Source organism: Chanodichthys erythropterus, chromosome 11 (assembly GCF_024489055.1).
Source record: "Chanodichthys erythropterus isolate Z2021 chromosome 11, ASM2448905v1, whole genome shotgun sequence".
Lineage (NCBI taxonomy): Eukaryota > Metazoa > Chordata > Actinopteri > Cypriniformes > Xenocyprididae > Chanodichthys > Chanodichthys erythropterus.
In genome coordinates this window covers 25,845,668-25,859,144 of record NC_090231.1, presented here as the reverse complement: position 1 = coordinate 25,859,144, position 13,477 = coordinate 25,845,668, and the positions used below count along the sequence as shown (strand labels likewise).

The 13,477-nt window shown below is 38.7% G+C and overlaps 1 protein-coding gene across 14 annotated transcripts in view; it reads left to right on the top strand.

Annotated features, from left to right (window-relative positions):
• Positions 1 to 4,796: 4,796 nt before the first annotated feature.
• The window catches only part of scrib (scribble planar cell polarity protein), a 97,900-nt gene continuing 89,219 nt past the window's right edge, over positions 4,797 to 13,477 (top strand). For all 14 annotated transcript variants that reach the window (XM_067402136.1, XM_067402124.1, XM_067402137.1 and 11 more), the window contains exon 1: positions 4,797 to 6,023. In XM_067402136.1, coding sequence (XP_067258237.1) covers positions 5,865 to 6,023 — 159 coding nt within the window. In that variant the 5' untranslated portion in view covers positions 4,797 to 5,864. The remainder of the gene's footprint in view (positions 6,024 to 13,477) is intronic.

The following is a 13,477-nucleotide window of genomic DNA, read 5'->3' as shown; positions in this document are numbered from 1 at the left end:
CATCTTCTGTAGCACCTTTAATGGCTTTGTGTTGTTATTTTGAGAGGACATCAAATTTACACTGTTATACAAGCTATTCTTCAGTGTTGTCACATGAAAAGATATAATAAAATATTGACAAAAATGTGAGGAGTGTACTCACTTCTGTGAGATACTGTACATTAGATGCATTTTCATGCTGTGTTCATCTTTTTGTGCGAGGTGACATGAATTTTAAAATGAAGCACAAATATTTAAGGGCGCAAACAGCTGGGGGGCGCCAGTGAGAGCCCCTCCCCACCAAGAGATTTATATACGAATCATTCTACGAAACGGGTGCCATTTCCACTTTGCATTTTTCAAAATTTTCATTATGAACAAACTTTTTTTTAAACAAACCTACACACTGAAAGATATGTTAATCCTCCAAAAAACATATTTTCCCACCTCAGGCAAAAAATCTTTATTAATATTATCCTTTTTATTCAGGCAAGGAAGCCATTATTGTACCACCCCATCACGGACAATATGTATGCCATTGGAGTAGTAAAACAAGAAATAGATTTTTAAAATCTAATGTTTTCCTAATAGAAAAATGTCCCTTTTTTGGAAACCATCAATAGAAAGTCTGTAATTTAATATATATTTTTTATTTTTAGATTTTTAATCTTGAAACATGAATTTGACCTTTCAGTGGCCTTATTGTTTGTACTGAAAAAATTAATTTACTTAAAAAATACAAATAAAGTTACATTTATCTGATCAGTCCACACAAGAAGAACATCATTCAACATTAATTTATGTAATATTTAATTTTCTTTCCATAAACCTTTAACAAAATGACCCTGTGACGGGGTGGTAACTGATGTGACAGGGTGGTATGGATGAAGTGTATCTCTATATGATCTGCTGGTTTTAAACTTTAAAAACTGGGGGAGGAGAGACCTTCAAATTGACTAAAAAGTGTGTGAGTGAGTGAATGAGTGAATTAATAAACCAAACAGTGTTGCCAAGTCTGCATTTTTCCTGTGAAATTGGGCTAGGCTACTTTTACACTGTTGCAGTGGGTTGTTTTTCATGTCCACGGGTTGAAGCGAGCCCAAATAACCTGATATTTAGCCCTTGGAATGAACATTATACCAAGGGAACCCTGCCAATAAAAAAAAAAAAAAAAGTTTTACCCCCCAGAATGTGATTTTTATCAGGGGACATTTGGGAGGAAATTTACCACCCCGTCACAAAAACGTCATCCAAAATTTCATCCCAAAATGTCCGCAAATCTCCCATGTGGTCAAGTTTCTCAACTAGCATACATGCATTCAATCTGAAATATAATTATCTTTGTATTAATAATGTAAAAAAAATAATAAAAAACAGTTTTCCCTATCTATTTTGCATGATGGGGTGGTAAGGTTAAGCTTGACGGGCCCTGCCTAACATGAAAAAGCAACAAATAAACAATGCAAAAAAAATGTACATAGTTGCCTGCTTTTGTTCTTGGTGGCTATAAGACTCAAATTATGTCACTTAGGCTTTGTGATGTCATTTAAAGGAACAGAGCATTATTTATAGATAAAACAAGTTAGTGTGATGGGGTGATAAGTCAAACTGAGGGACGTGCACAAATCATAAAATATTTACAAAAAAAAAAAAAGGTTTATTGTGAATAAATATATTTTGTGTAAACAGGGACACACATATAATCCTGAAAATAGTGTATGTTTGAAAAAAATATAGAACTTATTTGGTGATATTTTAGATTCAAGTGTCATGTTGGTTAACACGGACATGTGAAATTGGATATGTAATAATGAAAAATTATTAAAAATAGTATGCTATCTTAAAAAAAACAAAAAAACATTTGATCAACATTGGGGGGGGGGGGGGGGGGGGTCAGTTCATGTTAAGTTTTGGTTAGGTGCCATCAGTTGTCTTCATATGAATGACTTGTTTGTCATTGAGTCAGTATTGCTGATGCAAAGTAGGCCCTTCATTACCAAACATCAAGTAACTAAATTAGGATACAATTATGAGTCATTCACAAACATTAAACTGTTGATTACTCTAAAACTAACCATCTGGGAGATCACAGGGATATGTGAATATTTGATCTGTTAAAGCCAAAATATGTAAATTTTTTGCCGCTAGAGGTCGCTCATTCAGAACAAAGGTGTAGCTTGATAATGCCGAGATTGAGCGCAGAATCATGGGAGATGTTGTCTTCACGTCTACAGCTGGTGGAAAAGAATCGGGTCTCAGGCAGAAATCATGTTCATGGATGAGATTATTAACGTTACTGTAATATGAAGCAGAGCATGGACGAGTTTTGTGGGAGCTGAACGAGGCCACTGGAGAAATTACTATTGAGAGACGAGTGCGACACACATCTCGACAGCAACGGAACTTTTATTATGCCGCAGTCGCTGCTTACGCTTCTTCTGGTCAAGCGTATGTGGGGTAACACAGTGCTGTTTATCATATTAGATACATTTGTGTGTTGACAGTTGATATAATGCTACTCTGTGCGTTCGCTCGGCAGCTACTATGAGACACTTGTTGCACACTGCAGTAAGATCGATATTAGGCATGTTAAAACATGATACTTGCGGTAAATCAACAATGAAACTAACTGTGAGCTATATAACAATTAGTTTTCTGTCAATGAATGAATCCAAACAGTTGCTCCCCTGTCTAATAAAACACAATATACTAAAGCGTTGTTGGTGTTTCCATGGTTTCTACAAAATAGAACTGGAAATCGAGGGTGATGATGTCATTGATACGCGACTCACGGACACGGTCTGTGTCCTGGTTAAAATTGCTTATTTCTCTGGATGTAAACATTAAACAACAAAATATATAACACTGTTCTAGTGGTCAGGGCTGGACTGGGACAAAAAAATGGCCCTGGCATTTTTGCTCAGACCGGCCCACCACAATCGGTCGGACACCACCCAAAAGAGTATTACAATTATTTGGTAGAGTTATTAAAAGTACACTTAGTAAGAGTAGGATTTCTAGATGGACAATGTGCTCCATGAAAGCTAACCCTTAGAACGTGGATGTAGAATACTGATAATTCTATAAAGAAATTAAAAAAAAAAAAAAATTCAATGAAACAGACAGCAGAAAAACTTTAATTTACAATTACAAATACACTTTGTTTTAAAGAGCACAAACCCCTGTTTAAGAATCAAACATTTACCTCTCATTGTTTAGATACTCCCCATTTAAAACAATGAAAAAGAAAACTATACTACCAAATTACTCACAAAAAACGTCCTAATAAAATGATAAGAATGCTATTCACTTGCCATAAACAACCAAGTGTTCACACCAGAGTAATAGGGTACAAGAGCTACAAAACATAACTTTTTATATCCGAAAAGTGAGATCTAGTAGACCATCATCACGACTAACAGCTATAAATAGACACCTATAGTCTCGTTGTGAAATAAACACATCATCAGTAATATTACATTATAATAATAACCTGAATTTTTTTTTCAAATTGCATCATTTCAGGTTTTTCTATGAGAAGGGCCGTTACTGCATAAGTGAACTCTGATAGCTACAAGGGCACTGCTAACTACAAAAAACAGTGCAAAACAACTTTTGCTGTGCTATTTGACTTTAGCTGACTGAGTGACCAGTGCAGTAGGTGACAGTCTGACTTTATAATAACGACGACGATTATGTTGTCTTATAATATTCATTAATTTAAGCATCATCGTCGTCGTCGTCGCATCATGAGTCCCTCCCTGTTAATCATGTAACTACCCTGCTTACCGCTTCTATTATACTCTCCTGCTTACTCTGTCCCTCATTGGCTTCACTGCTCTTCTGCCTTACAGGTCTCCTCCATGTTCTTCTATGTTCACCTGTTTTTGCACGTCAGGTACTGTAAGTTTGGAAACTGAAGCTATAGTAACCGCACTAAACATGCCTGTAATTTTTGCACGTTGAGGCATCAACCTCTACATTTTTTTTTTTGCCCGCAACTTCTCCGCACCCCCCTTGCACTTGCACTTTTGTTTCTCCATCCTCCTAATCCACGGATGTTCTGCCGAGACAGAGGGGACGGGGTGGAATCTGTTAAGAGATGTGATTGGGCCAGCCCAGTGTCAGTATGGAAAATGAACCAATGGGCCGCTGTCCCTGCTTTATGGGCCGGTCGTTGGCCAATTTTATGTTTATTAAAAAAAAATCATATCAGATAGCGGCCCCGCCCTCAAGTGCGTCGGCCCACAGATTACCAGTCCAGGCCTGCTAGTGGTTTTTGGATACTTTAATCTAAAAATCCTACATATTGTGCCTTTAACTGCTTTCATATGTCAGATTTATTGAATGACTCTGGCAGAGAAAAGCTGCTGCTATCAAACATTGTTTACTTCATCAACTGAATCAGTGTAATGGCGAAGGGATAGATCAAATGGGCCTATTGATGGAAGGTTTGCAAAGAAATTTCATGCTCTCTTGTAAAAGTATTTTTTACTATTTTTAAATACAAAAATACAGTAGTTTATTTTGATACATGGTGTGGCTGCTGTATTTTGTAGTTTATTTTGATACACTTAAAATGAAGGTATTTGGTATTTTATTTTAAAATACTTTTTGACATTTTGATCACAGCAATATTTCTTGTCACGTCACATGTCACATGACCTTGAGCAACAGTCTTCCCATGCGTCGCTGCACCAGAACCTTTCCGCAGGGTGGCGCACGAGCATTAGCTTCACTCCAGCGCTCCCTCTCTTCCTCCAGACTCCTAGAGGTCGCCATTCGCAGGAGCAAGAGTGACGCCGTGTGCCGTTGGAGTTGCGTGCGAAAGGCTCTCAGAGAGACTCACAACAGTGAGGCGGAGCTGGGAATGTATCAGCTACTGAAGCCTTACTTAACTCAGTACCTCCACACACTCGCCTACAAGAGCAGGAAATTCCCCGGAAGATAGAGCCCAAGAGGAGCGTCGCGCGCGTCCTAAAGCTAACCATCTATATGAGGAGGATAGAGAGGTTTGTGACGGATCAGTCTGGACTCGATACCAGGACGGGCAGCAGAGGAGCACAAAGCCGGTGGAGTGTCTCTGGAGCGGGGAGATCAGCCCAGCCCCCCACATACATATACACACACAGACCGGCCTGCTGCTCTTAGCCTGTTGCTGCTGTGTGCGTGATCTCGTCATAACAGTCCCTCTTACATCTCACATATCTCAGAGACACACGTCTGTAAGTAGTTTGGAGTTGTTTTGTCTTTGTTTAGAGGCTGGCTGGTGTATTTTGTAGCGGTATAGCGTTCTGCTGCTGGCTAATCCGTTAGCTGTAGCATGTCGTCGTGTGTACAGCAGCCTCACGGGCATGATGTAGTTTGATTATTAGATCCCTTTTTTTATTACAAGACAAACCATGTTTGATAAAAGGACGCGTGACATTAACCAACGAGTTGGGCGTTTTTAAAACCCGCGTCTTCTACATGTTAACGGCTAAGTGGAGTCACTTATTCCGTGCGACATAATCTCGTTTAAATCGGCGAGGTGCTGTTTATGCTGCAAAACTGTGTACAACACATAAAATGTGAGTGTGTATTTGATTTCACTCGGCTTATGTTGAACCAAACTGTGAATTTGCTGAGTAACTCGTCTTGTGTATGAGGAGATACTGAATGGAGAGCTCTCGTTTACTCTGACTGGACTGATCCTCTGGATGTCCCCTACCATCATTGGAGTCAGTGGACATTTGCAGGAAAATCATTCACACAGGGGCTTTTATTTGACTGTTTGTGGCGGATAAAGTCCAGGGAGAGAGAGACACTGCTGCACCAGCCTGTATCCCCATCATTTGGCTGCTTAAGCGAGTCCCCGATGCGGAGGGGCTGAGTGCGCCCGGGACATGCTGAAGTGTATCCCGCTGTGGCGGTGCAACCGTCACGTTGAGTCTGTGGACAAGCGGCACTGCTCGCTCACTGCGGTGCCCGATGAGATCTACCGCTACAACCGCAGTCTGGAGGAGCTGCTCCTGGACGCCAACCAGCTGAGAGAGCTGCCTAAGGTAAGACACCGCCATGATGACCCATCGCGTTTGAGCCTTCGTGCATGTCTCTCTACTTGCCAACCTCAACTATAAATTATGCATAGGCTTGTAGCTGTCTTGTTGACACACATGGATGTGGCTGGTTATACCTCGGCTCTCCTAGAAAGCTTGGAAATATAAGGGGGTTTTAATAAACGTGATGCATTCTTATTTATATTTCATTTCATGGACTAGAATTTTGTCTTTGTGGGTGCGGTCTTTATGAAGTGATTCAAGGCAAGACAGTCTCAAATGTAATACAATGAACACTTTTGTGTGTGTTTTAGATGTTTTCTTTTTATTAGTCTCAAAAAAGACATGTTATGGAAGCAGAATAGCTCAAAATGTCAAACTTGATGAGTGCATGAAAAAACAATGGTATCGCCTGCAGTGTGTTCAGTACTAGAGAAGTAATTGGAAGAGTAATGGCAGTTCATTGGTCAAAAGTTGTGGGAATTATTTTGTAAGGGTGAAATAACAGTCTCCTGTAGCATGTATCCATATACAAATGAAGAAAGATCATTGTTTGCACCCTCTTTTCATTTCTTGTTTGCTGATCTTGTAAGCCATTTCTTGCAAGCATGTGCACTATCCATCCCATACTTTAAAAAACTGAAGAAATCATTTATCTCTTGTGGAGAAATTGCAAAGAAAGGCTGCTGTCTAAATTTGACAGTCTAACCTCCTTTGGGAACACTTTAGCTTGTTACACATCTGTCTCACTAACTGCGCTAAAAGCAGTTCGCTTTGTCCTTTTAATTTGGATTTCCTCTGTGTTTTGTTAATGTGCGTGTGAGAGATTCTGCTGAATTGGCTCCGAATCAAGTCTAGTAGTGTCAATATACAATAAACACAAGTTGTTGTTTTTTTTTTAACCCTGGGCATTTACATCCGCTTCATAGAAGTCACAAGAGACTGTTGGTGTGTTGCCAGAGCTAGCGATCCCTAAAGTACACTGCTAAACAAGCAAACATGCTTAATTCAACATTTAAAAACTACTGTAAGCTGTTGACAACTCCCGCCCTGTCATTTCAAAGCTCTTATGTAGGCTGTATAATGCCAGGACTGTTGGCATAGCCTCGTTGGCAAAAGACTCAAGCTGTGATAGCCAGTCTACAGTCAGCATTGCTAACAGGGTCAGATAGAATGGCACAGGATGCTTTGACCATGATCTGAGCGGACGGGTCAGGCCCTAAGCTTGAAGGTCTGTGTATGTGTGTGCAAACAGTTGGCATATGGCTTCCCCTTGGCCCTGTGGCAGAGAGAGAGAGTGAAAGAGAAATGAAAATTCAGTCAGGCAGATATGAATGTTTATGAAGGGAGCAGGGTGGCCGATGTCCGATATGCCTAATGCTGAGGTATTTGAAATATAATTTTAATGATACTATTAGTTGCACACATAATTTGCTACGTTTAAATGTGCACATTTGAACACTTGATTGGGACACTTAATATTGCACAGTTACACTTTTAAATAATATTTACTCAGTTCACAATATTTGAAAACAAAACTTTTAATTTTTTGCTATCAGTAGCCTAGATGATAGATAAATATTGGGCAGCTATACATTACCATTCAAAAGCTCAGTAAGGTTTTTTTAAAGAAATTAATACTTCTGTTCAGCAAGGTTGCGTTAAATATTTAAAAAGTGACAATATTTTGTAACAATACAAATGTTACTATTTCAAATAAATGCTCTTTGTTTGTTTGCACTTTTTATTTCATCAAAGAATCCTGAAAAAAATCATACTGTTTTTACAAAAATAACTCTTTTCAGCAACGATAATGTTTCAAATAATTATTTAATAATAATAAATGTTTCTAATAATAATTTCTAATTTATGTTTCCTGAGCAGCAAGCCAGCATATTATGATTTCTGATTTCTTTGCCATCACAGGAATAAATTACATTTTAAAATAGAAAACATGCTTCTTCTTTTTTTTTTTTTTTACCTTTTTAGATTATTTTTGCTGTCATCTAATGCTAACTTCAAGTAAATTTTTAACATTGTTGTTAAATTATTTATCTTTAAGTCAAAATAAATCAATTTTTCCTGTATGAATCCATGTAGAATGTTGTCACCACTGAATTCACTTGTATCATTTAGAGGTTGATGTTGAGGGTTTTTTTGTTAATATTTGCCTATATATTTTGTTTTTAATTAATTAATAAGTTCCAGGTTGCTCAGCAGTGCCCTTTTCATCTGAATAGTGCTCCGTTACACGATTACTGTAACACTTAGATGGATGGTCTCAGCAGGCCTGAGCCTGTTCTCCTGAGAAGGCCATATGGCGACTCCGTGTGTCGCCACTCCGCCATGTGCTGAGATTTAAGCTGCTTACAGCTCCTTCTCCCCCAGACTCATTCTGTACTCTCTACTGCATTCTTTCCTGCTTGTGATACTACTTCAGTATAACGTCAGATGTCTTTCCTGTTTTTCTTCAGCATGGATGATGTCCGCATGTTTAGCTAATAGTATACATGGTCATTGGCAAGGATTTAGGATTAGCGCTGTACCATGATTCATGTTAATGCTTCTGAGGCCATGACCCTCTGCCATTATTAGGTGTGAGCTGATTTCAAGTGTTTTAGTATGTTTGAGGCTGTCTGTATAAGATAGTTACATGCTTGTACAGACAGGGACATATGTGTCGGCTGGCACTGTATTTTAGGCTGAACAGATGGAGGTTTAGTTGCTCCTGTTCACTACAGGTCTTCGAATGCCCCAACTCGATGGCTTATGTTCACCTTAATGCTAGGATATGTATAGTTCAGAGAAGCGTCTTTTATAGCAAGTCCAAAAATAGAAACGTTTGAGTTTAATTCAAGGCACAAAGCAGGAGGAAGTGTGGGAAATTACCTCAGACAAAACGATGAGTGTTATGTGCAGCAAATGACTTCGGATCAAGTGTTCTGCCAGCTCACATTTTAATATGAGCACCTGGGTGGCTCACAAAGTGCCTTGCAGCCTTTTCCTGGAGTTGGTTTACATGGGAAAACATGTTGCTGAAGCTCAAGTATTGTCACTGATAAAACTGTAGGCCAAAGCAGGCAGCAGTCGAGGAATTCCCATCACCCCCTCCGAAAACATCAACATGAAGCCTCCACCGTGTTTAGTCATTACGCAATCCCTAATCCTCACTGTTTCCCTCCTATTGTGTGACAGTTGAGCATCCGCTTGTCACAGTAAATTCCTCACTTCGGAGATGTTGAGCGCTAACTGGATTAACCCATAACGCCCTCATCCACATTCACAACGCACAGAAATGGCTTTAGCTGTATGTCAGCACAGTTTAATCATTAACAAGTGGATCACACACACATACGTCCGTGAGGTTCCTGGGGAAGCTTTCGGAAATGTGAAGTCTTTACGTTTTTCCTGAAGGGTTTGGGAAGGGATAAACATTGGCTTTGACAGTTGTGGAAGATCTTGTGACGAGTTGCATAGTAGGCTCTTTCAGCTAATCTGACGTCTCCCACCCAGCTGCACATATTAAATGTCCAGGCTTATTATTACAGCTCTGTCTGCATTGTCCTCCCTTTATCAGCCGTGACTCGTATGACGACTGAAGAAAGAGAATGAAATGTTTAGTATGGAGCTGGAGTTGCGAGTTTCGAATGAGCAAAATACTAGCTATATGTTGTTAATTGCTTTTAGGTCAAGGTTCGGTCAACCAGTACAGCTTTTTGATAACATGTTGTCAGACCATTTGCTGCGACAAAGTCATTTTGCTGCCACCATTAACAGGAAACAATGTATTGAACTCTAAACATAGAAGTAAAGCTAAACAAGGAAAACAAATAACATATTTTACCTATTGCATGTAATATTTGTTGAAACAAGAAAGTAGTTTTTCCAGCTCAAGTATGTGTCTGAGTTTCAAGGAGTTGGTATAATAGATGGCCTGTCTGTCCTGGCAGATTTGTGCTGTTGTTTGCAGAACAGGTTTAATCTATGTGGGGCTCCTCCCTGCCCTGCTCTACACATCTAATGTTCATTTATAAGAGCCTGTCCAGCAGGTGTTCCTCTCTTACCTGTGAACGTTTGCGCATTGAAAGGGTGTGAAATGATACTTGAAATGACATCCTGATGCATCAGTCTTGATTCATGTAGTTCAAGGAGAGAGATTATATGCAAAAATGCATGACCATGTTTTTCTTATTGAGTTACTCTGATTGCTTTAGAAGAGGGGGGAAAAAGTTAGTTAGTTGCATAAATTACACAATTAACTGTTACTACTATAAGAAGTATATGTAACATGTATCAAGGACAGTTTAACGTAAAGTGTGACCAAATATTTTGAACACATTTTGGGGGGCTATTTTGACACTTATTTATACAACAGTCTTCCAGCTGCTGTGCTCTTGAAAGTTTGTTGCTGAACTTTCCCAGTTATGTCTTTTCTGTCATTTTCTTGTTGTTGAAATAAAAGGCAAATATATCTTAGTGGCATTCAGATATAAGGAAGATTTTGGCTTCTCACCAGTTGTGCACGAAAATGTAAGCACCTCTAAATTAGCACAGCAGCAGTTGCAAGGTCTGTGTTAGATTTCACTGAGATCTGTCTTCTTGAGTAGATATTTTTAGGGCTCTGCAGTGTAAGAATTTCACTCATATTTGCAAGTGAAAATTAGTGTGAACAAATATTTGGTCTCACCAGCGCTAGTGTCATTTGACACCTGATCAAAATACATGAAATTTAATATCATAAGTAAAACTCCCTAATAATCTTGGACAATTTTACGTTTCACACAGTGATTGGTTGCTTTCAATTCAAGTCAAAAGAGAACGTTTGGATGGGTTTTCACACAAGATGCATTCTAGCATTCTGTCTGTGCTTTTTTTTTTTTTGTCTGTTGCTGGATACTTTACTTTTTAACTAGTTAAATATGGATATTTTTCTTACACAAATGCATCGCTTCACATCAGAAGGCCTTTTTTAACCCCCCAGAGCCATGTATACGTTTGATGAATGGAAGCACTTTCTTGAGCTTCATACTCACTGGTCCCTTTGACTGACATTGCGTCAGGATATTTACTAATATTGTGTTCAAGTGATTCAGTCCAAGAGATTCAATATGGCATCCAAATGACCTTAAAGAGGTTGTTTAATCTTTTTGTTGCATCTCACCCATGTCCCTAAAAGTTAATTTTACTTGGGGACACAAGTGCACCTCTAGGTGAAATCTGAAATCCACTCCCTTTTGAGCACAATTTAAGATGTACTATACTTAAAACCTTTCTTTAGTCAAAACAAGTTTGTTGTCCCGACTAATGGCATATTTGGTGCATTGCTTGTGTTAGACCATCTGAGCATATGATAGTATTTTTCATAGATTTCTGCAGTAGTGAACAGCTCATTTTGTCATTACTGTACCCCAACCCAGATTCCCTCCTTTGTGTGGCTGCCCTGGGCCCGATTACGGCTTTCATTCATCTGTAAAAAACATGTTTAACCCCTTGTCCCCCTTCCTCTCTGCTACACGAGCTGTATCGTCCTACTAAACACGTCCCTTGGGGGTCTCTTCAGAGGAGCGGCTGTCTGCAGCTGTCCTACTCCGAGTGTACAGTCAGTGCTCGCTGGATGGATGAGATCTGTAGAGAAGTGAAATGAACTACCTTCTGTCTGCCGTCCAGGCCTGTGTTTATGCTGGAGTCGAGTGTGCAGTCTTCCATGAAATACAGCATCCAAAGGGTGATGCTAATGTTTTCTTATGTCGAAGCATTTCTTAAAGCTCTCAAGCACATTTTGTAGTTTCTTGGTGTCACAGTTATACCTGAAAGATAAGCACAGTTTATTACACATTGCCGTTTTGCTGTGATGTAACTGCAGCAGGTAGGGTGTTAATATAATCTTTCATTACTCACTAATTTGCTTAATTGGCTTATCGGGCCAAACTGTAAGCCCTACACCCTTATTTGGCCAGCTTACCTCATACCACATACTGCAAAACTATTTGAGATATATGTTAGCCAACAGGATTATGAAAGCATCTTGAAAATAGGCAGGAATGTTTTCAGTAACAAATCCAGCTTGTGACCTGCCCTTGGCTGCTTCATGATTCTCAGTGAGCTTTAGTATAGTGCTTTTGACTTGTAACTGGGTCTTTTAAAGTTCATACTGTTTTGTTGGTGATTTAATATTCAATAGTTTGGGGTTGGTAAGATTTTTTTTTTTTTTCTTTTTGAAGGAGCCTCTTATGCTCACCAAAGACTGCATTTATGGGATCAAAAATACAGTAAGGAGGTAATATTGTGAAATATTACAATTTAAAATAACATTTTTCTAATTTGATATATTTTAAAATGTATTCCTGTGATGGCAAAATCCAGTCTTCAGTGTCACATGATCCTTCAGAAATCATTGTTATATGCTGATTTGCTGCTCAAGAAACATTTCTTATTATTATTAATGTTGAAATCAGTTGTGCTGCTTAATATTTTTGTGTAAATGTTTTTTAGGATTCTGAATAAAGTTTAAAAAGAACAGCATTTATTATTAAAAATCTATAGTAACAATAATCTTTACTGTCACTTTTGATAAATGTAATGCTTCCTTGCTGAATAAAAGCTTTTTTAAAAAAACTTTAAAGGTGCCATAGAATTGAAAATTGAATATACCTTGGCATAGTTGAATAACAAGAGTTCAGTACATGGAAATGACATACAGTGAGTCTCAAACACCATTGTTTCATCCTCCTTATGTAAATCGCATTTGTTTAAAAGACCTTAGAAGAACAGGCAAATCTCAATATAACACCAACTTTTACGTACCAGTCGGGATCATTAATATGTACGCCCCCAATATTTGCATATTCCAGCCCATGTTCAAGGCTTTAGACAAGGGCAGGCAGTATTAACATCTGGATCTGTGCACAGCCAAATCATCAGACGTTATGCAGGTAGGCAAGCAAGGACAATAGCGAAAAATGGCAGATGGCGCAATAATTACTGACATGATCCATGATATCATGATATTTTTAGTGATATTTGTGAATTGTCTTTCTAAATGTTTCGTTCGCATGTTGTTATTGTGGTTAAAGTTACCATCATGTATTACTATATTCACGGAAACAAGAGGCGTTGCTATTTTCATTTTTAAACACTTGCAATCTGTATAATGCATAAACACAACTTCATTCTTTATAAATCTCTCCAACAGTGTGTAATGTTAGCTTTAGCCACGGTGCATAGCCTCAAACTCCAAATAAATACTATACTTGCATGATCCGATAGGCTGCATGACGAACACTTTGTAAAGATCCATTTTGAGGGTTGTGTGTTATAGCCAAAAATATTGTAGTCCCATTGTGGATGCGCTCTTCCCACAACAATGCACTGAAACACAGGCAGCTATATCACAAAGAATTCACAGTATTCTAATGTGTTCTCAGTCATTATGTATGTATGGCAGATGGGCTCTGCACATC